Genomic DNA, 24030 nt, shown 5'->3' with positions numbered 1-24030 from the left:
ACTCAGGAATGGAAAACCAGATATCGTATGTTCTCACTTGTAAGTGGGAGCTAAGCTATGAGGATGCAAAGGCACAAGAATGATATAATGGACTTTGAGAATTCAGTGGGGAACGTTGAGGGAGGGGTGTGAGATAAAAGACTACATATTGGGTATAGTGTACACTGGTCAGCTGACAGGTGCACTCAAATCTCAGAAATCACCACTAATTATCCAGATAACCAAAAAAACTACCTGTTCCCCCAAAACTATTGACATAAAAAATATAAAAAAAAAGTGAGAAGAAGCTCCCACTCCAGGGAGGGAAGACGGCACCCTGAGGGCACTTAGACAACCCTGTAGAGACTCTCGACACCTCCCCTCCCCACTGCATGCACAGAGAGCTGCAAGGTGGAAGGTGCCGCAGAGACAATGGAAGGACACAGTCAGGCAGCCTGAGGGCCCCTCCTCATCCCCTACACCAGTGCTATATTACCTCAGGACCCAGGAAGAGAGGGTACAGAAATCCTGGGAAGAATTAAGTACTTACTTATCTGGAAGAATACAGCCCTGGGAGTCAGAAGTTGTTACAGAAAATAAAATTACAGGCTGGGTGCAGTGGCTCGTGCCTGTAATCCCAGCACCTTGGGAGACCGAGGCAGGAGGATCACTTGAGGCTAGGAGGTTGAGACAAGCCTGGGCAACATAGCAAGATCCCATATCTGTAAAAAACCATCCAGATGTGGTGGCATGTGCCTGTAGTCCCAGGTTTAGTCAGGAGGCTGAGGTGGGATGATTGCTTGAGCCCTGGAGTTCAAAACTGCAGTGAGCCATGATTGCACCACTGCACTCCAGTTTGGGTGACAGAGTGAGACCCTATCTCAAAAAAAAAGAAAGAAAGAAAAAGAAAATTACATACCAGATTATATTTCACTCTCTGGGCTAAACGTGCTGCATAAGAATATTCTTAGTCACAGGTCCATGTGACCCTGGGCTATCTGGGGTCAGAAGTCAGTCCTGGGGTCAGTGCCTCTGGGGAGAGGGAGAGGCTGTGCTGTGTGCCCCACAGGCACCTTGAGGCCTCTTAGAGGGGCAAAGAAGTGAAGGGGCCTCTGGAGAGGAAGAGCTGGGGACACAGAGTTCCAACGTGGATCACCCGGAAGAGAGGGAGTATGGTGCTGCCTGTTGTGGGAGCCAGGTCTTGACCCCTGATCTTATCTGGTCTCTTGGATTCCAGCTAAGGGGCTTTTGTAAGGAGGCAGGAGAGAGCTGGACTGGGCCAGAGCGGGGAGCTGGGGCCTCCTTATCCTGCCTGGCCCCCTGAGAAGCTCCCGTGTCTTCCGTGTTTGGCTCCAATCCCTGCCGACCCTTTCTGCTTCTCACTGCTCTCAGCCCCCACCCACATCCACACACTGACAAGCAGAAGGGAGAAACCACACACCAGAGGCACCAGGGAGGGTTTATTGTAAGAACTGTACAAAGGAGCCCGCCTGCTGGCCTGGTGTGGGACCTGTTCCCCACTGGACCGGGCAGGAATGGGCGTCTGTGTGTAGGGGAGGGGCCACAGGCAGGGAGAGGCTGGACCCGGCTTATCATACTCTTCCTCTGCAACCTGCACACAGTCCGAGGAGAATATCCAATCAAAGAGATTTCTGAGGCTCCAGGGGCTGTGACAGCCCAGGGCCCAGGAGGGCAAGGCAGAGGGGCAGGGTGCTGGGCAGGGGAGGCTGTCCCCATTAGACAAAACTTCTGAAGGAAGAGATGGAAGGAGTGGAGGCCTCCTTCCATAGGAGAGACATAGGTGGGAGGCGGGGAGCAGGGCTGAGGCCATGGGTGTGATGACGAGAAACAGGAAGGGAAGGAGAGGAGCTCACCAGGAATGAGAGAGAGGGCTGTTCAGGCGGGACCAGGAGCAGGTGAGAGAGCATGGTGGACAATAAAGACAACTCTGGCCCATAGACATGGCATGTAGATGTGCACACACACACGTGTGCACACACACAAGCACACATACATGTCTTGTTTTGAAGGTTTTGGTGCTTCCTGAATTTGAATCAAACTTTTCATGAGAAACAAGAAGAAAAAGAAGAGGCACTTAGGCCAACAGAATGCCCTGAGTACACACCTTACCACACGCACTCACACTCATCCACAGGTCCACTCTCCCAGACACGGGAACACTCCCAGGGACAGGCCTGCACAGTACGACACACCAGCCGTACTCCATGGACCTTGAAACACTCCAGGGCACACTGACACACATATATACAAAGATACCCAGACACACGTGCATAATGCAGGCACCAGTACACAGTGGTTCACACACACATGTACAGTCACGCACTTGAACACACACACGGTTATACACACAGGCCTACAAGCATACAAGCAGACACACAGCCACAGGTACATACACAAGTGAATAAATCCAGTGACGCCTGAGCAGGTCTCTCACCCCTCCTCCTCTGGACACAGCCTCTGTTCTCCAGGAGCCAGCAGAGGCCTGGCCCTGCCATGCCCAGAACAGCAGTGCAGAAGAAGTGCTTTTTCAGGCCACAGGACGTTGGAAGGTTGAGCCTGAGCCAGTCGGGTCTTCCCTGCTGCACGCCCCAGGGTCAAAATATCTAACCTGAGCTAAACTGTACATTCTTAGGATCACTTTGAGGAGAGAGGTGGGAAAAATGAGGAGAGAGAATGAGATAGGCCTGGGGAGATGAGAAGGGAGATATCTGAGGCTGGATGAGGCTCCTGGAGCCCTGGTGGTGCTTACGGAGGAATGAGGCAGGGAGAGAGGGAAGGGGCGAGAATCTTCTTACTGAGCAGCAGGTCCCCGACCCCAGCTCAGGTCTGGATGCTCAGGCCATGTGCAGCGATCCAGCTGGCAGGACCCAGCCTGAATCACCCGTGCTTCCTAGAAAAGGACAATTCCCAAGTGGCATCCTTCCTTCTATTCTTCCCCTAGGGGCCAGCCAGGGGAGCTATGGACCTGGACGTGGCCTGGAAAAGGTTTCAGGAGTCACCATCCCAGCCCAAAGCAGCAGGATCCAGTGGCCAATCAGGTTTTGAGGCTTGAGGAGCTATTTCTGAACCAGTCACATTTCCCTTTTCCAGGGAATTCCTGAGCTGGCCTGGTGGGCAAAGCTGCGCCCCAGAGTCAGAGCGGGAGCGGGCTGGCAGTGCCCTGGGGTTAGGTGTCTGCACTCCCTGAGGTTAAGACATCTTTGTCTGGGCTGGGGCTGAGGGGTCTGAGCCACTTCCTGGGGAGAGGCCAGTGACCCTTAAGACTCTGGTGATGGGGCAGCAACTGATCGCTCCACCGCAGGCCAGCTCCTCCCCAAGTGAGGGGCAGAGATTCCAACGTTCTGATCTCCCCCAGGCCAAAAGAGGGGGCGACAGGGCCCAGGAGGAGGTCAGAGCAACTTGAAGGTTAAATCATGGAGGCAGGGGCCTCAGGCCCAGCATGGAGCCCCTGAGTGCAATGCCCATTTCCCATGGTCTAGAGACACAGGCGCTCGGGTCTGGAGATGCAGACGCTCGGGCCTGGGTGTCAGCCCCAGTGTGGCCAAATCCTGTCCCCCATCAGGGAGCCAGACACAGTCCCAGAACCAAAGCCCTCCTCCCTCACTCTGTGTGCAGGCACCACGGGGGAGCTCTGGGGACTGTGCTGAGATTCAGAGGGCCACCTCGATGCTGCCTGCTAGACAAGAGACTCCTTGACCCCTGGGCGCACTATATGCCCCGGGGGAGAGGCGGGAGGCTGGGCAGTGTCTGAGGGGCTGATGGGCATCAGCCCCATAGTGGGTACGGCGTCCCCTGCCTCGCCCTTCTCCTCTGGGCTCTGCGAGCTGCTGTTCCCGTTCTCGTGGCCATACATCTTGCTCATGGTGTTGGCAAGCAGCCCCTCCTTCTCAGGGGCGTTGTCCCCGCTGCCATCGTGGCTGTGGCGGTACATGTAGGATGCCTGCTTCACGGAGCGCTGTAGCAGGTGCCGGCGGTAGGCCCTCTGGATCTTGATGGCGCACACCTCCTCGTGCTTCCTCTTGAGGGTGGTGGTGATGGGCTCGTAGGACACCTTGGAGGGGTTGGCTGCCATGAACTTCTCCTCCATGGTCTGCTTGAGGGCGTCCATTTCCCCAGAGTCACCCAGGACCTCTTTGGTCAGGGCAAAGAGGATGTCCAGGCAGTGGATCTTGTCCCCCGGCACCATGGGCAGGTCCAGCGTGATGAGCTTGATCTTGTTGGGCTTGGCGATCCTCAACGGTTCCTGCAGGGTATCCACGAAGTCCGAGAGGCGGCTGTAGGCAATGAACTGCGTGGCATCTGGGTCGAACTTCTCCCATGTCTCGTAGAACATCTCAAAGTCATCCTCACCAAGGGGCTCGCTGCTCTCCTCTGTGGCCACGTTGAAGTTTTCCAAGATGATGGCGATGTACATGTTGACCACGATGAGGAAGGAGATGATGATGTAGCTGCAGAAGAAGCAGATGCCGATGGAGGGGTTGCCGCAGTCACCCTTGACACTGGTGCCCGGGTTCTCCAGGTTGGGGTCACAGTCTGGGGGCCCGCTGTTGAGGATGGGGTTGAGGAGCCCGTCCCAGCCAGCCGACGTGGTGATCTCAAACAGGCAGATGATGCTGTTGCCGAAGGTCTCGAAGTTGAACATATCATCGATGCCCGACTCCTTCTTGACATAGGCAAAGTTGGACATGCCAAAGATGGAGTAGATGAACATGACCAGGAAGAGGAGGAGGCCGATGTTGAAAAGGGCAGGCAGCGACATCATGAGGGCGAACAGCAGCGTCCGGATGCCCTTGGCCCCGCGGATCAGTCGCAGGACACGCCCGATCCGCGCCAGGCGGATCACACGGAACAGCGTGGGTGACACGAAGTACTTCTGGATCAGGTCGGAGAGTGCAAGGCCTGCAGGGAGGAGCTAGTGAGGACACTGCCACTGGGCGGGGGGAACCGGCACAGGGTGTGGGGAGCATGCGGGGCTCAGGGGGCCCGTCCTGGTGTACTCTGCTCAAGTCTCAGAATGCAGCCCAGATGACTGACAGGTGAGGCTGGGCTCTCCCATGGGTCTTGGGGCCAGGAGCTGCAGCTTTGTCTTGATGGAACTAGAGGTGGGATACCCTGAAGCAGGGGAGGGTAAGGTCCATTCCCAAGTCTGTTTGCAAATGCCACTGGTGTGTGTGTGTGTGTGAAAGAGACACAGACAGAGAGACAGAGAGAGAGAGAGGGAGAGAGAACAGCTGTGTGACTCTGGGTATGCCACTTCACTTGTTTGTGCCTCAATTTCCTTACCTGTAAAGTGGGAACAACCGTTCCTGATCAAGACATTGTTATGAACCACAGTTGAGATAACGCCTGTCAAGCGCACAGCACAGTTGATAATAAATGGCAGCTAGTTTCTATCATAAGTACTCGCAAGAAGTGCACACAGACATGGAACCATCTTTTACACTTTTCGCTCAGTATGTAGGCACCAGAATGTACGTGTTCTGATCAGTCGTGTGTCTGGAGGTGCATCCATGTATGCATGGGTAATGATCTGCCTGTGCACACACCCGTGTACCTTTGAGCATTGAGAGTGAATGGCAAGCATGCACAGGCGTGTGTCTGGGTGAGCGTGTGAGGGTGCAGGGGCAGGTATGTGCACATGAGGATGGATCTTCCCGAGTGCCTCAGCTCAGTGCTGCCCTGCCGGCCCAGCCTGCCCCACTCACCCACAATGGACAGGATGACGACCACGAAGTCGAAGATGTTCCAGCCGACAGTGAAGTAGTACTGGCGCAGGGCGAGCATCTTGAGCACACACTCCCCTGTGAAGATGATGATGAAGATCATGTTGATGTTGTACAGGATGTCCACCTTGAGCTGGCTCTGGTCGTCTGTCTCCACCATCATGGTGACCATGTTGAGGCAGATGAGGATCATGATGGTGATGTCGAAGGCCTGCTTTGTCACGAGGTCATACACCATGCCCTGGATCTTGTTCTGCAGCATGGGTGGGAGTGGATGTGGGGGAGTCGGGGTGGCCAGGCCCAGACAGGACATGGACAGGCAGGAGACACAGTATGGCACCACAGCATGACAGAGATGATGGAGAGAGAGAGAGACAGAGGGAGAGAGAGAGAGAGAGAGAGAGAGAGGGAGAGAGGAGATATTGGGGGTTGTGGTGGAATCAGCCAGGGGAGGAAGGGTGACCCATCCGATCATGACAGGTCTGGGACCAGGTCATTTTACGGGGTTAATGGTCCCTCCTCCTCCCCTGGGGACCCCCTGCAAGGTCCTCCAGATGCTCCTCCCCTTTCTCCCAAAGTCATTGCTCCTGGGAAGGGTGTCTGGACATCCTCCTCCTTCCTCTTGTGGGAGCCCTTGCCCCAGGGGCCACTGGGGTCCCAGGTGGGAGGGAGATGGGCACTGAGGAGCTTCACAGGGTCAGGTGAGGGTAAAGCAGTCACTGGAGTTTCATGGACAGCCTCTGTGCATATGGTGTCTCTGTGGCACTACAAAGAGGTGTCTCTCTCTGCAGGTAGACCAAGTCCCCTGCCCCCGGGGTGGGCCTAACCTCACCCAGGGACACAGCTTGGTGGGTGGAGGGCAGGAAATATTTTATCCCCATCAGTCCCCTAGGCAGGAGCCCGGCACCACACACAGGACAAGGGGCCCAGAGGGGAGGTACCTGGGGCCGGGGAATTGGTTTCTGAGGCTTCTTGGAGCCAAGCTTCTTCATGGCGTTATAGTATTTCTTCTGTTCCTCCGTCATAAAGATGTCTTTCCCTCCAAAGTATAGTGGGATATGGCTTGTCAGGTTGGGGTGGGGTCCCCCTTCCTGCCTCCAGGACCCCCCACCTCAGGCACCACCTATAAGGCAGCCCCCGCCCCTATAGATCGGCCTGGAGGAAGGCAGAGGGTCAGAGATGGAAGGACAAGGGGAGAATGGGGGACCGAGGAGAAGGGAGGGAAGGGGAGTGGGGATCAATGCTGTCTTGCAGTCTGTTTCTGGCTACTTTTCATCAATATCTTGCTGAGCCCTACAGTAACCCACAAGGCAGGTTGTAGCAGCCTCTTTTCTTCTTTCTTTTTTTTTTTTTTTTTTTTTTTTTTGAGATGGAGTCTAGCTCTATCGTCCAGGCTGGAGTGCCAGTGGCGCAATCTCGGCTCACTGCAACTCTATCTCCTGGGTTTAAGCGATTCTCCTGCCTCAACCTCCTGAGTAGATGGGATTACAGGTGCCTGCCACCATGCCCAGCTAATTTCTGTTTTTTTTTTTTTTTTTTTTTTTTGTATCTTTAGTAGAGATGGGGTGTCACCACGTTAGCCAGGCTGGTCTCGAACTCCTAACCTTGTGATCTGCCTGCCTCGGCCTCCCAAAGGGCTGGCATTACAAGCATGAGCCACTGCACCTGACCCAGCAGTCTCATTTTACAGATAAGGAAGCCGAGGTTCACGGAAGCCAAGTCACTTGTTCAAGGTGGCCTGGTGGGACTGGGACTCAAGCTACCTTCCTGAACCAGCAACCTGGTAGGTGCTCAGGCAGCATTTGTGGGTTTGCACAGTAGAGAGTGGACAAGGGAGGCAGGAGGGAGGTCCTGCACGGGGAGGGCCCGGGGGGCTGGGCTGATACTCATCTTCTTCTTCTGCTGGTTGAAGTTGTCAATGATGACACCAATGAAGAGGTTGAGGGTGAAGAAGGAGCCAAAGATGATGAAGATGACAAAGTAGAGGTACATGTAGAGGTTCACCTCGTACTGCGGCTGCTCCTCCTTCTGTGGAAGCCACAGGGTGGGACGGCGTGGGTGTGCACACTGGCTTCTTCCTGCCCCCCACAGCCCTGAGGGCAGGACCCATCCACCCCCAGGACTGCCGGGTCTCGGGGACAGAATGTGCTACCATGTCTCCCTCCTGTCTGAATCCTCTTCCCTGGCTCACTCACCAGCCACATCTCAGCGACCCTGACTCACCTCCCGGGAGTCCACAGCTGCATACATGATGTCCATCCAACCCTTGAAGGTGGCCTGAGAGAATGTGGTTGGGGAGTGAGCCGGGGGGCTGCTCCCTGCTTTCATCATCCATGAGTTTCCTTCCCCCGCCCAATCTGGTCCTCCCCTGCCAGAGGCCGCCTGCCAGAACCCCACTGGGCAAGCATCAAATAAAGACTAGAGAGGTCTAGACACTGCCTGGGAGCCTCCCAGCATTGGAAGTAGGGTGGCTGGTCCGCTAACAAGGAGTGACATTGGGGTTGGGTACAATGAGAGGGACCAGGGTGGGGGGCACCTTCCTCCAGGTTCCCGGCAGGGGGTGGTGGGTCACACTCACCACCTGCAGGAGGGAGAGGTAGCCCAGACCCACGTTGTCGTAGTTGACCTTGACGTTGAGCCAGCGGACCTGGCCCGTGTGCATGAGGCTCTCGCACTCAGACTTGTTGTTGACCTCGGAGATATCGAACCTCTCAGAGGTGGTGGTGTTGATGCAGTAGTAGAACTTGCCAGCAAACAGGTTGACACCCATGATGCTGAAGATCAGCCAGAAGATGAGGCAGACGAGCAGCACGTTCATGATGGAGGGGATGGCGCCCAGGAGGGCGTTCACCACCACCTGGGGGCCAAGGGGTCCACTGCCAGTGCCTCTCCCAGCCTCTGAGAGAGGGCTCCCGATCTCCACGCCACCCAGGGGACCAGGCAGAGCTGGGCATTGTCAATTAGGAAGGGCTTCCTAGAGGAGGGCTGACCTGCTGGGCTGTGTGTGTGCAGGTTGGGGGTGGTGAGGGGGAGGGGAGGGAGCTGCAGGCCTGGTGGTCAAGAGGGTTCTCTGCTTGGCTGGAGCCATCAGCCCAGAGTAGGGGTGCTGGGTTTCTCTGGAAGCAGCCTGGTCATGGGTCACCAGGCAGGAGACAAACACTCTTTGCTCAGCCCCCATAGGAAACTCAGCTCATGTGACCCAGCCCCTGCTTATGGGTTTTCAGCTCCAGAGCCCCAGACACAGGCACAGAGAAGAGGGCACCAGGGCCTTTGAAGCAGCAGGAACTCTGGGACAGAAGCCCCGTCCCCACCAGCCCTAGTCACGCAGCCCACCCGACCACTGCAGACTGGGCTGGATCTGAGACCCCTCTCTTTTTACGGAGGAGCCATTTCATGACCTCCAGAGCGGGTGGCACAAGCCTGGTGTGCCCAGGGGAGCTCTATTCCTGGTTGGGGCACCGACCAGCTGCGTGGCCACAGGCAGCTTGTTTCCCCTCAATGGGAGGACTCTCTGGCTCTGGGGGTCAGAGGGCCCAGCATTAGGCTGGCCTCTTGCAGAGACAGGAAGGGGACGCTTGGGTGGGTTCGCCATGGCTTCTGGATTTGCAGAAATTTGTCCCGCTGGAGCAGGTCTTGCTCCTGGCAGACCTCTCTTCCTGGGGAAGTCCCGTTTTTCTTGCCCCAGCCCTGTGTTTACCTGCCACTTCCGCTTTCCAGGGCCTGAGTGGATCTTCCCCAAACTGACCCCAAGCTCAAGGGCATGGCCCCAACCGTGACGCCAAGCTCATCAGTGAGGGGTGAGGGGGAGGCTCAGAGCCAGGGTGCAGGCACCTTGTTTCAAAGCCCTGGATGGCTCAGTCTGAGGCTGGGGAGGGCCACCCATAAACCCATTCATAAACCACCCATAAACACCACATAAACCTGCCTTCCTTCCTCCTCTTCCCTGGCTGTGGGGCCCTCCTGGTGCTTCTGCAGTCTCTGCTCCACCCAACTAGTGGCAGAGGTAAGCTAAGGGCGGGTTGGATCAGGGGCTGAGGGCGGGAATGGGGCAGGCAGAAGATGGGCTGCGGGGAGGACAGCTAGGCGAGATGGGGGCCAGACCTGGCCTCAGGCAGGACCGTGGGTCCAAGCTCTCTACCTCCCTCTGGCGGTGGTTGGAGTATAGACATGCACTCTCCACCCTACACTGAAGGTGGCCGGTCCCCCATCCCCAGCCCACCCCAGAGGCCCCTTCAGCACCCACCCTCATGCCCTCGAATCGGGACAGTGCCCTCAGGGGACGCAGGGCCCGCAGTGTCCGCAGGGATTTGATGGGTCCCAGCTCCGAGTAGCCCAGCCAGTTGGCCACCAAGCTGATGATGGAGACCTGCAGGGGAGGGGTAGGGGGGTCACTGTGTGCAAGGCCCCAGCCTCCCCTCAAGCCCAGGCCACAGGGGTCTTCCTGGACTCAGCTCCTGGCTGTCTCCCTCAGATACCCTCCCTAGTGGGTGGTTCTGTCCGGTGGGAAGAGCAGCTCTGGCACCTGTCCCAGTACCTGTAGGAGCTTGGTACCACCTCAGTGATGTCATCAACTAACTGGGGATCACTGTAGGAGGGATGGTACCTGACTCCTTCCAGAGGCCTGTGAGCGCATCTAAGAGGCTAAGAAAATCCTCCATTCCTGGTCGGGTGTGGCAGCTCACGCCTGTAATCTCAGCATTTTGGGAGGCCACGGTGGGAGGATTGCTTGAGCCCAGGAGTTCAAGACCGGCCTGGGCAACATAGCGAGACCTCATCTTAAAAATAAATACATAAAATGTATGAAGTAAGAAACTCCTCTACTCCTATTGGCAGGGATGGTAAGTAGCCCTCCTGCCTGCTGTCCTCCCACAAGGCCTCCTTTCCCTGAGGAGAAGGGAAGGCCTCCCAAGTCCCTAACCCCTCCCTGGGCAGCTGTGTCTGAGAAGAGCAGTGCTGATGGAGGGTCTGACTCTGGGGGTGGCCTCGGGCAGGTCCTGCCCTTCAGGGCCTGGGCTTCCTGAGGTCCCCGCCACATTGACAGCCTCTGGATGTAGCTACGGGGCCGGCGTGGGGGGACTCACATCCACGATGAGGAAGTCGAGCCAGCACCAGGCGTTGGTGAAGTACACCTTAAAGCCGTAGGCCACCCATTTGAGCAGCATCTCCATGATGAAGATGTAGGTGAAGACCTTGTCAGCATATTCGAGGATGGTGCGGATGACTCGCCGCTGCTCAATGTAGATGTCCTCGAAGGCCTGGGGGCACCAGCACCACCAGGGTGGCTGGGGTCCAGCAGGCTGGGGTGGCAGCCAGGTCCCCTGCCCTGCTTGATGCTGCTGGTTCCCAGGGGTCTGCCATGGGGGCCCAGCCCAGGGGACAGTCTGTCCGCATCTCCTGGACTCCCACCACCCATCATGGGGATAAGCGCATTTCCCAGTGGGGAGAATCCCTCAGCCCTCCTTCCCCAAGCCCAACAACAGCAAATTGCAATAATCTGCTGGGCAGGTCCACAGTGACACATCTTCGGTCCTGCATCCCTAGTTCCCAGAGTTCTCCCGCCTCCTTATCAGCAGAGATTGCACAAAAGTCAGCGCCGAAGTAACAACGGAGGACCTCTGCCATATTAAGAAAGTCAGCACATCCTGTAACCTATCCTGGAAGCACAGCGAGTTCCTTTAGGATTCTCAGGGTTTGGGACTGACCAGGGTATGGCCCTTTCTGTGTGTGGAGACGGGGAGCTCCTGGAGGACCTGCTGCGGGCCTGGCCCCTGCCCCTGACCCGTGCTCCCAGGCGGTGCCTACCAGAGCCCCGCTGCTGAGCAGGATCATGAAGACAATGAAGGTCTCGAACCAATTGTGCTCGACAATCTTGAAGCAGGCCCTGCGCAGAGTCCACCACTTCTTCCCGCGGCCCTGAGAGATGTCCACGTAGAGGCAGGGCCAGCGCTGCACGCAGGCTGACGGGGGGCGGGGACAGGCACCACATCATGGGCCTGAGGTTGTCTTGGGGTGCGCAGTCAGCACCCTCCCACGGCGTCCCAGGATGCCTCTCTCCAGCTCCCAGATGCGGGGCCCCCACCTCCTCCCTCACCCAGCTCCATCTGGCTGACACAAGGGGCTCAGGGCCTCCCTCCACAGCTGGATCCAACATGCGACAACGGCTTGCAGAGGAAAGGCCTCCTGGCCCCCAGCCCTGGTGCTGGCGCTCTCAGCTGCCCCACTCCCCACCTCGCCCAGGCAGTCTCCACCCTGCACAGCCCAGGAAGCTCTATGGACAACGACATTTCTCCAGTGCCATGTCCTGAAGGCCTTGCTCCCTGAAGATGGAGGGGAGGATCTCAGGAGCTGACACCCGCACTCTTGCACGTTCGCTCCAAGCTAGGTCTGCACCAAGGGCTCTGCATGGATCTTGCGCCACAGCTCTGGGCACGCACTGCCACCACCCCTAGACACGTGAGGCATGGGGATGACCAGGCAGCCCCAGGTTCGTGTGCTTTTGGCCCTGGTGTAGCCTGCCCCTTGCAGGGGCTGCAGGCCTCGGGGAGACACCCAGATGAGGTGGGGGGTGCCCTCACCCTCGGTGAAGCACTCCTCAGGCTGCTCCCCCTCGGGGTTCTCCTCTGCCTGCTCCTCAGGGTCCTCCTCGGGGGGCTTGTAGTCAGCTGTGCTGCAGACGGAGGAGTTCCCATCATAGAGGGGCTGCGGTGGCTTCTGCAGAGGTCACAGGGTCACGTGACATCTAGGTCCCTGACAGACCCCCTCATTCTCCCACCAGATGGGGCAGGATGGGAGACAAGAAAGGAAGGGAAGAAGAGAGGGAGGAGCAAACTTATTCATTCATTCATTCATTCATTCATCCAGCCCTGGATGGTCGAGGAACCATGGGGACATAGGTGGCCCTGGTCATGCCCACATGGCACTTACATAAGGAGTGGGGCGGGGCTGATGCCTGGGAAGGGATGGTGAGGGCATGAGGATCCATGCGAAGGACTCAGATGAGGGAGGAGGCGGGAACCGTGGCCCGAGTGGGGGGTCTGGGAGGCGTGGGGGGCCTGAAGGTAGCTCTGAGGGGGCAGGGGTATGAAAAGGGGTCAGGATGGAGCCAGGCTGTCACAGCCCTCAGAGCATGGGCGTGTGGTTCCCCTAGCATCTGAGCCTTCCCACCCCCAGGGTCTGTTTGGCTGAGGAATCCAGAAAGGGTGGAAAATGTTCCCCAGCCAAAGCCTCCATCCCATGCCAAGGGAACCTGATCAGTGTTGGGAGCGGGAGTAGGGGAGGCGGGTGCTCCAGCCGGGCCAGGCCTCCTCCCACCTCCTCCTGCTGGGCCAGGCCAGCTTCCCGGCCCCAGCCTCCACCCCGCAGGGGACCCCTTCAAGGCTGAGGGTGGGGCCTCTGAAGAGAAGGAAGAAGAGGGCAACTTGGGGGGCAGCTCTGTATCCAGAGTGGTGACCAGAAAACCGCCATGGTGGTGGCAGGGGGGTCCTTGTTTTCAGCTGACAAAACGGGAGACTGAGGCACAGAGTGTTAGATCAGCCAGGGCATCCACTGAGTTGCTTGCCCCGAATGTGCACCCAACTCCCTAAATCCCCCTTGGAACTGTGCTTGCCCTCCTTGAACAAGTCCCCAGGCCCTGGCCCTGGGGAGCCTGGGACTTTGGTGCTCTCCAGCTCCCCCACCACCTGAGTGCCTCATACCGAGGTCTGTGCCACAGTTGCCTGGGTATTTATAGCTCACAGGCACTCGGCCCCTGGTAAGCCAGCGTGCCACATATTTGGGGGAATAAGGAGTCAAAAACTTTCAGGGCAAAGTTCATTAGGCTCAGGCTGATGGTGCAGGGGTGGGCAGGGGTGCCCGTCCTAGCGCCTGTACGAGTCCTTTCCCTGCCAGAGCTGGACGGTGGGGAAGGGGGCTCAAGACCCAGGCAGGGTCCCATCCTCAGCCCCAGCTGCTGGGGGTGACCACCACTGCGTTCCTTTCCCTTCCTCGCCCTCGCCGTGGAGGGGTGGGGAGGGGCATCTGAGAACAGCAGCACGCCCCCGGCATGGTTGAGGGGTCAGGGCTCCTGCCCGAGGCTTCTGCCCTCCTTGTCCCCAACTCCTGTTGGCCCCTGGCTCCTCTCCTGAGTCCCCTGCCTGGATCTGGCACTTTGGCCCACACTGGGAGGTTGGGAGCAGACCCAGGTGGGGTCTAAACAGAAATAGAGGGTAAGTGTGAGGACTGGGCAAGGGGCCTCAAGCCCAGAGGATAACATGTAAGAGAGGCCTCTCAGGTCCTGGTCCTGGAGCTGCAGTGCCCAGGTAAGAGCAGCATGTCCAAGGGCACCACCTGCTGGTGAGAGGGACCCAGGTGTTGTTCTGGTCCAGGCATGAACCGAGGGAATCAGGGTTTCCGGACAGACAGGGCTGATCATCAAACCACATCAATAACGATAGTGACAGCCGCCACTCACAGGGCACTGACTGCATGTTTTACATACAGCGTCTCACATAATGCTTACAACAATGCCATTTTACACCACCCCCATTTTACAGCTGGAGAAACTGAGGCTCAGAGAGGACTTAGGACTTGCTCCAGGTCACAGGAGAATTTGAAGCTGGGTCTGTCTGAGCCCCGGCCCTGACTCACCTTGCTATCCTCAGGCTCCGAGAAAGTGTCGGTTTCCTCCTCGGTGGGCATCTCCAGGTCGGACTCCTCAGAGGCGATGGGCACCTGTATGGTCAGGTAGGGGTTGTTGATGAAGTTAAGGTGGTCCAGCTCAATGTTGGATGGGGGGTCATCAGCCAGGCCCATGTGGTTCAGGATGTGACTGTCCTTCTTCAGGTCCTCTTCGGGCGGCTCCTTCTTCTCATCCACGGGGGCAGTCTCCCCGGCCTCTCCAGCCTCCCCGACCCCGACAGTCTCCCCGAGGCTGAGCATGATGTCCTTGGGGCTCAGGATCTTGCCATGCAGCAGCCCCAGGAGGAAGGCCTTGGCAAAGCTGATGCCCAACTTGATGCGCCCGATGGCAATCTGCAGGTTGTTCATCTCACCGTCCTCATCCGAGGCTGCCAGACTGTCGGCGCTGAAGGAGCTCAGCAGCAGAGCTAAGAACAGGTTCAGGACCTGCATGGAGTCAAGGGGAGCCTCACATCAGTCCCTGGGACCCAGAGGGTGCCACCTTCAGCCAGCACAGGGGTCCTCGGTCTACAGATCCAAACGACCACATGTTGGGCATTTAAAAGAATGCCACATAAGAGGTGCTCACAACTGCCCGTGGAGGTGATGCTTATTATCATCCCTTCTGCAGTTGGGGAAACTGAGTCTTGGGCTTCTGAGAGGACTCTGCTACCCAAGGCAGAGGCAGGGTTTAGGGAGGCCTGCTGGGGCACAGGGACTCTCTCCATGACTGTTTTTTTTTTTTTTTTTGAGATGGAGGAGTCTCCCTCTGTTGCCTCCAGACTCCAGGCTGGAGTGCTGTGGCGTGATCTTGGCTCACTGCAACCTTCGCCTCCCAAGTTCAAGTGCCACCATACCTGGCTAATCTTTGTATTTTTTGTAGAGACAGGGTTTCAACATGTTGCCCAGGCTGGTTTCAAATTCCTGACCTCAGGTGATCCGTCTGCCTCAGCCTCCCAATGTGCTGGGATTAGAGGCGTCACCACCATGCCTGGCCCGTGACTGTCCTTTACCTCCACTTCTGGAGGATGCAGAACAAAGAACTGGGCTCAAGTCGTCGAGCTTCCAGGACTTACTGGGAACTTTTATCTTTTGTGCCTTCTTCTCCTCCTCTGTTAAGTGGGACTATAGACCCCGCGCTCCTGGTGTGCAGAAACCTGGCCCCTGCTACTCTGGAAGGGACATGTGACCTACTATTTACCCTCTTTTCTCCTCTTGGGGTTTCTGACTCCATCTATTCTGGTTCTTGTCCCACATCTCTAAGGAAAGAGACTTAGGAGACTACTGCTTTTCCCCCCCAGCACCTCCACCCACTTGATTTTCCAGTGGATGGATATTTCCTGAGCCCCTGTCACTGCATGAATGGCCTCAGGGAGCTCACAGCCCAGCAGAGACAGAGAGTGGATCAGACACATGCAATACTGTGGGTTTGGGTGGCAGCAGAGACTGGCGTGCACAGCTTTTGGAACCATATTGCAGGGCTCTGAACCCCGGTTTATTAGGTGTGTGCTCTGAGGCAAATTGCTTCACTGCGCTGTGCCTCAGTTTCCTCATCTGTAAAAGGGAGATTATGCCAGTGTTCCTCCCATTGTTGTGAGGATTAAAAGATCAATACAAGCCTGGGCGCGGAGACTCAGGCCTATAATCCCAGCACTTTGGGAGGCTGGGGTGGGCGGATCACGAGGTCAGAGGATCGAGACCATCCTGGCTAATATGGTGAAACCCCGTCTCTACTAAAAATACAAACAATTAGCTGGGTGTGGTGGCATGCGCCTGTAGTCCTAGCTACTTGGGAGGCTGAGTGAGGTAGGAGAATCACTTGAACCCAGGAGGCGGAGGTTGCAGTGAGCGGAGATCATGCCATTGCACTCCAGCCTGGGCAACAGAGCGAGACTCCGTCTCAAAACAAAACAAAACAAAACAAAACAAAAAACAAACAAGAAAACCCATCAATACAGGTAGAGCACACAGTAGGCACTCAACAGATGTTGGCTGTTATTATGTTTGAAATAATAGAAAGCTATACAAGGTGCTCCAGCCTGGCCAACATGGTGAAACCATGTACTAAAAATACAAAAATTAGCTGGGCGTGGTGGCACACACCTATAATCCCAGCTACTTGGGAGGCTGGGGCAGGAGAATCACTTGAACCCAGGAGGCAGAGGTTGCAGTGAGCCCAGATTGCACCACTGCACTCCAGCCTGGGTGACAGAGCGAGACCCTGCCTCGAAAAAAAAAAAAAAAAAAAAAGAGAAACAAGCAAGCAAGCTATACAAGGTGTAGGGAAGAGTGTGGTGAACTCTGAGGCCAGCTCAGCATTTTATAGATGAGTAAACTGAGTCCCAGAGAGGTGGCATGGCTTGCCCTAGGACACAGAGCATAGCCAGGACTAGAACCAGGCTTCTAGTCATTGTATAACTTTAGAAGGCATCATTTACTTAGACTACAAGGTGAATGGCAGCCATGAAGGTCTTTAATGTGGTCACCCTTCCTTCTACCAGTCTGCCTGACCCTGGGCAGTGGGAGGAAGGGGAATCCTGTCTGGGGTGAGGGTCCTGGCTCCTGTCAGCCAGAAGCATAGCCAGGTTCTTCCTTGGGAGGCCTGGGGGAGTGAGAGGGCGCAGGGAGTTGGGGAGCCTGCACTTGCGGATCCGCCACCCTTGGCCGACTCCTCAGCGGGTCTCACTCCAGGCTCTCACCAGCCTCCTCCAAGGTCTTCTCGTCATTGTCTTCACTACATTCCGTTGATTATATTTTGTTAATCACATTAATATACTCTCTTTAAAAAATATCTGAAAACCCTCTTTGAGAGAATGTGCTGGGGGAATTTCCACGGCTCCCTTCCTCCCTGCCATGTCCCCTAGAGGCTTTTCTGCATTTGCCCCCTACCAAAACGCATTAGTCTTTCTTCTCCCTCTCTCGGGGGGAGGGATCCAGTTGCCAGAAACACATCTGAGATGGGAATTAGCTGCTCTCTGGATCAGCAGGGTTTGCACACGGCTCCTGCCCAAGACAGAAATAGCCGCCTCAGGCAGGGGGGAAGGGAGGAGGGGAGGGGGCCGACATCAATTTCCCTGGGGGTTCTGTGCTTTGGGTTACTGGTGACCTAGTCACTTCCTCTTCTTCTTCACAGTTACCCACAGGAAGTGACCAAGTGCCATGGGCACAGGGGATGCGGGTCCTCATACTCTCTGGCAGGGTGCCCTGGTGGCCTCTGGCAGACACCTGCTTCTCTGAAGCCTTGGGAGGTGGTGGGAGGGGACGGTGCCCAAGGAGCTGACAGTGCCACCTCCCTGGGCCGCTCCACTCCCTCTGAGCAAACTGGGAGAGCCACAAAGCTGGGTTGGGAAAGGATGTCAGTGGTGTGTGTGTGTGTGTGTGTCTGTGTGTGTGTGTGTGTGTGCATGTCTGTGTGATGGGGGTGACAGGCACACAGAGGCAGGGTCTGCACTGGTTCCAGACTCTGCAGCCAGACTGTGGGCTCCAGTCCCACACATGAAACAGATTCACCTCCCTGAGCCTGTTTCCTCATCTATAAAATAGATGAACCAGCGCGGACCTCACAGGTGGGTGTGAGGATGAGGTGAAATGAATACACGTGAAGCACCCAGAATGCTAGGTAAATGCTAAATAAATATCAGCTGTCACCATGCTTCTGCTGGTGCTGACGTTATCATTATGACGATACTGTTATTGTTGACGTTATTGTTACTGGAGTTATACGGACCCAGTTCCAGTACCAGCTCTGTTTCTCACTAGTTGTGAGGTTCTGGGCAGTGCCTCCTCCAGAGCGTGGAAATAACATTTCCTGTCTCATGGGGTGGCTGAGAGAATCAGGTACAATGCCGGTAAATCCCTTTGGCAGGGACTGACACACAGTAGGCCCCCACTGCCAATACAGGAGCATCACCCTGGTGGCAGGAACCTAAACCAGCACTGCCCTGCTGCATGCCTGTAACACCTGCACCCCCAACCACGTGGCCAGGCACTTTGGTAAGCACTTGTAAGCACATGCATCACATAGTCCTTGCAACCACCCAGTGAAAGAGTCATCCCCATTATCATCCCCATTTTCCAGATGGGAAAACTGAGGCCCAAAGGGTTAAATAACGGGCTCAAGGTTTCCCAGTCAGTGAGTGGCAAAGTGGGGGCTTAAAACGTTTTTGAGTTTCCGCACATAGAAACAGCAATCCCCTGAAGACTTGGTCACCCCCAAGTCCTTAGACTTACATCCACAAACTCCTACTCAGGGTCTGCTGTCCCCATCCCCAATCTTGCCCCGAAGTTGGGCCCAGGCACCTTCCTTCTCTCTCCCCACTCCCTAAGACCCTCCTTTTAGGGACAGGAGGCCTGGGTTCTCTTCTGTAGCTGCAGCATGGTCTTCTGCAGCCAAGGTGACACCCCTTTCCCCCTCTGAGTGCTGCCCCCAACCGGAGATCAGTGATATCTGAGAAGTGCTGTCCCTGCAGTTCAGGGATTCCATAGGTCTTTGGGGAACATGGGGACAGGCGTCTTCCCAGTCCCTGTTGCCCAGGGCAGCACCAGCCACTGCAGGGGGCAGCTGGACATAGCATTGTAGGGCTCTGCCAGGAGTGACCTCCACTGCCACCCCAAGGCAGGGTCACCTGCAGGGTCCCTAGCCACAGAAATGCTGGCCAGCTGGACCATGGCCCTACACCCTGGCTCTCACCTCCCGGCCCCTTCCTCTGCACCAGCCCCGCATGCCAAGTCCTGAGCCACAGCAAGCGGCAGAAGAGATGCAGTTTATGCCATCTCTGCATTTTCCCAATATCTTCACCTATTTCTTTTATGTTTTCTAGAGATGGGGTCTTGCTCTGCCCCCCAGGCTGGAGTACAGTGGTGGGATCATAGCTCACTACAGTTTTGAAGTCCAGGGCTCAAACCATCTTCCTGCCTCAGCCTCCCAAATAGCTGGGTTTGGTGTGTGCCACCATGCCTAGCTAATGTTTTTCATTTTTCCATTTTTTGCAGAGATGAGGGTGTCTTGCTATGTTGCCCAGGCTGGTCTTGAACTCCTGGCCACGGCCTCCTAAAGTGCTGGGACTATGGGCATGAGCCACCACATCCATTTTTGGAGCCTGGACCATAGGACCTGGAGCAGAGGAGGTCAAGAGAGTGGGAGGAGGCCAGGAGGCCCAGGTTCCCCCACAACACTGTGCCTTTGTACACACTATGGCATCATCTTTGCAGTGACCCTATGAAGTCCCTGTTGTTTTTCTTCTATCTGACAGTTAGAGAACCCAGCCCAACTAGAAAGCAGCAATTAGCTCAAGGTCACACAGATGATGGCAAAGGAGCTGGGACTGGAATGTGGGTCTGTGACTCATTATCATGTTGCTTTACTCAAAACACTAGGTTCCAACAGCACTACTCACAGCATAGTCCCAGAACCAGCATCAGCATCCACTGATCAGCATCACCTCAGAGCTTGTCAGAAATACAGATCCCTAGGCCTAGGCCCAGAGCTGCTGAATCAGACACTCTGGGGGTGGGGCCAGGGATCTATGTTTTAAGTAACTCCTAGGTGATTCTTACACAGGTTAAAATTTGAGAACTACTGGGTTAAACCACATAAAATTGCCATTTTGGAGAGGATGTGTTGGGGAGATAGAAAACAGTGAAACATCAGGCACGTCTTGTATGCTTCCCGGGCGAGGGCAGGGGCCACCCAGCCAGACTTACTCACCACGAGGTTGCCAATGACCATGACCATGAGGAAGACGGTGAGGCACATGGCTTGGCCAGCCACCTCCATGCAGTCCCACATGGTCTCGATCCACTCCCCACACAGGATGCGGAAGACGATGAGGAAGGAGTGGAAGAAATCATACATGTGCCAGCGCGGCAGGCTGCAGTCCAAGGAGATCTTGCACACGCACTCCTTGTAGCTCTTGCCAAACAGCTGCATGCCCACCACGGCGAAGATGAACACGATGATGGCCAGCACCAGCGTCAGGTTGCCCAGCGCCCCCACAGAGTTGCCAATGATCTTGATGAGCATGTTCAGCGTCGGCCATGACTTGGCCAGCTTGAAGACCCGCAGCTGCCGGGCAGAGGAGGGCAAGGGTGAATGAAGCCCAGGGACCACCACCCAAGGCAGCCCCAGCCTTAGGAGAAAGAACAGTGTCGAGTAGCTTGAATCTCCAGCCCCCTGCACGATCTGAGTACTCAGTTTGCCCTTCTGTTAAATGGGAACACTCATTTTACCACCTCAGGCCCTTCATGCGTTAAAAAGAAAACAAGTTCGGGCAGGACTCGGTGGCTCATGCCTGTAATTCCAGCACTTTGGGAAGCCGAGGTGGGCGGATCACTTGAGCTCAGGAGTTGGAAACCAGCTTGGCCAACATGGTGAAATCCTGTCTCTACTAAAAATACAAAAAATTAGCGGGGTGTGGTGGCGGGTGCCTGTAATCCCAGTTACTCAGGAGGCTGAGGCAGGAGAATCGCTTCAACCTGGGAGGCAGAGGTTGCAGTGAGCGGAGATTGTGCCGCTGCACTCCAGTCTGGGCTACAGAGCGAGACTCCATTTAAAAAAAAAAAAAAAAAAGATGAAAAGAAAAGAAAAAAACAAGTCCTTATCTGTTAAAGATACAGACTATGGCTGGGAGCAGTGGCTCACACCTGTAATCCCAGCAGTTTGGGAGGCCGAAGAAGGTGCATCACTTGAGCCTAGGAGTTGGAGACCAGCCTGGGCAACATGGCGAAACCCTGTCCTACAAAAAATGCAAAAAATTAGCTAGGCGTGGTGGTCTGAGCCACCATGTGGTGGTCCCAGTTATGCAGGAGGCTGAGGTGGGAGAATCACCTGAGCCTGGGGAGGTCGACGCTGCAGTGAGCAGTGATTGTGCCACTGCACTCAAGCCTGGGTGACAGAGAGACCCTGTCTAAAAAAAAAACACAGACTAAAGTATTTACAAGTGAAACTATATGTTGGGATTTGCTTTCACAATAAAAATTAGGGAACAGATGCAACAGGAATTATAGAATGTTGACAGTTGTTGAAGCTGGGTACATAGGTACATGGAGGTTCATTATACTTTCTCTACACTTTTGTGCATGCATGAAAAGGTCACCTGATAAAGTTTTTTTTTTTTTTTTTTTTTTTGAGACAGAGTCTCAATCTGTCACCCAGGCTGGAGTGCAATGGCGTGATCTCGGTTCACTGCAACCTCTGCCTCCCGGGTTCAAGCAATTCTCCTGCCTCAGCCTCCTGAGTGGCTGGAATTACAGGCGCTCGCCACCACGCCCAGCTAATTTTTGTGTTTTTAGTAGAGACAGTTTCACCATGTTGGCCAGGCTGGTCTTGAACTCCTGACCTCAGGTGATCCACCTGCCTTGGCTTCCCAAAGTGTTGGGATTAGGGGTGAGCCACCACATCCAGCCGATACAGTTTTAAAAAGAATAACAGTGCTCCTTATGGGGTGGTGGAAAGACAAATTCAGAGGTTCCAATCCTACACCTAATGAACTTCCAGAACTTCCGCTTTCAGGTCTGTAGTATGAGACTGGAGTTCCTGCTCCACTGCTGCTCAAGGTCACTAAGGAATCAAACACAGTGTTGGGGAGCATCTTGCCCATTTGCCGTCCCGGAAAAATTGCAAAGGGAATTGGGAAGGGTGGGGCAGGGCTGGAGAAGGAGGCTGCTTTTCCCTTTGTCAGGCTCTTCTGGGGCTGGTAATGTGACAGAGGTCACTTTGGTCCCCCCAGCAGCCCTACGAAAGAAAACAGGGCTCTCCTTTTCCCTGTTTTACAGGTAAGAAAGGTTCTGATAGGTAACAGGTGTGCATAAGGCAGAGGGGGCCTGTTTTCAGCCCTCTGGCTTCCTGGGGTTTCTCCTCCCATCCCTGTGCCCACCCTCCTTATTCTCCTCAGCCCAGCCCCATCCCAGCCCCTGGCCCCAGGGCTTTCGAGTACCAGACGGAAGGAGCGGAGCACAGACAGTCCCTGTACGTTGGCCAGGCCTAGCTCTACCAGGCTGAGGGTGACGATGATGCTGTCGAAGATATTCCAGCCCTGCTGGAAATACTCGTAGGGGTCCATTGCGATCAGCTTCAGAACCATCTCTGCTGTGAAGATGCCTGTGAAGACCTAGGGAGTGGGGTGAGGCCCTGTCACAGAGCCTCGGGGAGCCCAGGGCCCTGGGAGTCTCCCACCCAACTCCCACCTTTTGGCAGAGGCTGCAGGGGCTGAGGGGAAGGGGTCCAGAGCCCTAAGAGGAGCAGGAGTGGCACGCATGGCCCATGTGTGTGTAAGTGAGTGATGGAGGCAAAGGTCAAGCCATAGGGCTGAGGTGGGTACAACTCTGAAACCCGTTGCCATCCATTTCTGGCCTTGTGACAGTGGGCAAGGCACTTCACTACTGGGAGTCCCAACCCTGTCATAACATTCAACATTTGCAGGGCGCTCTGTGGTTCACTTTGTGACCTCATTGGCATCCTGATCTCTACAACATTGGGAGGGATTCTCACACACATTCCATGCATGAGCAGTTAAGGCTCAGCTAGCTGGGCAGCTAGCTGGCATCACAGCACCCACATGGGAACGAGCCACATCTCAAACCTCAGGTGCTTAGTTCAGCATCCTGCCTCTATGCCTACAGCCTGTCCACAGGGACCAGTCCCAGGATCCTGAAAATCTTGGCAGACTCAAAGGTCTAGGGCAGGGACCAAAAGGAGCAAAATCAATGAGAAGATGACCAGAGCTGCCCCTGCCAACCGTGGACATGGGGTCTGAGGATTGCACAGTCCCTGAAAGCTCCCTGGGCACGGCTCCCCTCCTGCCAGGCACCAGCTGCCCTGGGTCCACAGCCTGCCCGGGCACATGCTGAGCCCCTCCCAGAGGCTGTTCCTGGCCACAGCAGGTGCCAAGACAGCAGCATAGTGTGGGCAGGGGCTGGGCAGGCGGGCAGACCCGGTCCATCACGCACATCCCAGCAGCTGTGCCATGAGTCCAGAGCATGCCCTTGCCCCTCCAGCCTGGCCTGGCCACGGCTGCCTCGGCACCTCTATGGGACAGAGGTGCCTGCCTTGAAGGCTGGGGAGCCCAGGGTTTGATGCTTGTGCCACCCACCCAGCCCCGTTTCTGTCCCAGACCCCAAATCTTACTCTCCCTGGCTTCCCCTAACCTTCAGGGTTGGGGAGTATCTCGCCCATTTGCCGTCCTGGAAAAATTGCAAAGAGAATTGGGAAGGGTGGGGCAGGGCTAGAGGAGGAGGCGGCTTTTCCCTTTGTCAGGCTCCTCTGGGGCTGGCAATGAGGTGATAATGCTCCTAATGGGCCTGGATAAGCGGGTGGATCAGCGGTGTCAACAATAGTGGAGCAGGAAAGGGCTGGAGAGAGGAGAAGCCTGGCCACATTGGAGAAATAGGTGAGGGCTGGGGGAGTAGGCCCTGGAGCCCACTGGTCCTGGGTAGCCAGGGCTATAGGTCCCATTGCCAGATCCCTTGCCTCCTTTCAGGCCCATGACAACTTCTGGAAGTGGACAGACTTGTCAGCTAGCCCCTTCAACCCTATCTCCACACTCCCATTTCCTTACCCCTGTTTCCAGGGCATGGTCTGGATCCCAGATCCCCAAGAATCCAGACCTTAAGAAGCCCAGTGCCTCGCCCCCATCTCCCTGCCCCCAAAGTCCTG

At 55.9% G+C, this 24030-nt stretch overlaps 1 protein-coding gene across 1 annotated transcript in view; it reads right to left on the bottom strand.

Moving 5' to 3' along the window:
- Positions 1-2327: 2327 nt before the first annotated feature.
- The window catches only part of SCN4A (sodium voltage-gated channel alpha subunit 4), a 50644-nt gene continuing 28941 nt past the window's right edge, over positions 2328-24030 (bottom strand). Inside the window, exons 13-25 of the mRNA XM_017882872.1 lie at positions 22313-22486; positions 20086-20442; positions 14349-14825; positions 12299-12434; positions 11526-11680; positions 10805-10978; positions 9967-10089; positions 8302-8580; positions 7947-8000; positions 7614-7751; positions 6665-6769; positions 5706-5976; positions 2328-4899 (exon numbers count right to left, since the gene is read on the bottom strand). Coding sequence (XP_017738361.1) covers positions 3677-4899; positions 5706-5976; positions 6665-6769; positions 7614-7751; positions 7947-8000; positions 8302-8580; positions 9967-10089; positions 10805-10978; positions 11526-11680; positions 12299-12434; positions 14349-14825; positions 20086-20442; positions 22313-22486 — 3666 coding nt within the window. The 3' untranslated portion in view covers positions 2328-3676. The remainder of the gene's footprint in view (positions 4900-5705; positions 5977-6664; positions 6770-7613; positions 7752-7946; positions 8001-8301; positions 8581-9966; positions 10090-10804; positions 10979-11525; positions 11681-12298; positions 12435-14348; positions 14826-20085; positions 20443-22312; positions 22487-24030) is intronic.

This window comes from Rhinopithecus bieti, unplaced genomic scaffold (genome assembly GCF_001698545.2).
Source record: "Rhinopithecus bieti isolate Rb0 unplaced genomic scaffold, ASM169854v2 scaffold_12928, whole genome shotgun sequence".
Taxonomy (NCBI): domain Eukaryota; kingdom Metazoa; phylum Chordata; class Mammalia; order Primates; family Cercopithecidae; genus Rhinopithecus; species Rhinopithecus bieti.
The sequence above is the reverse complement of the archived record's forward strand: the minus strand, read 5'-3'. Positions and strand labels throughout refer to the sequence as shown.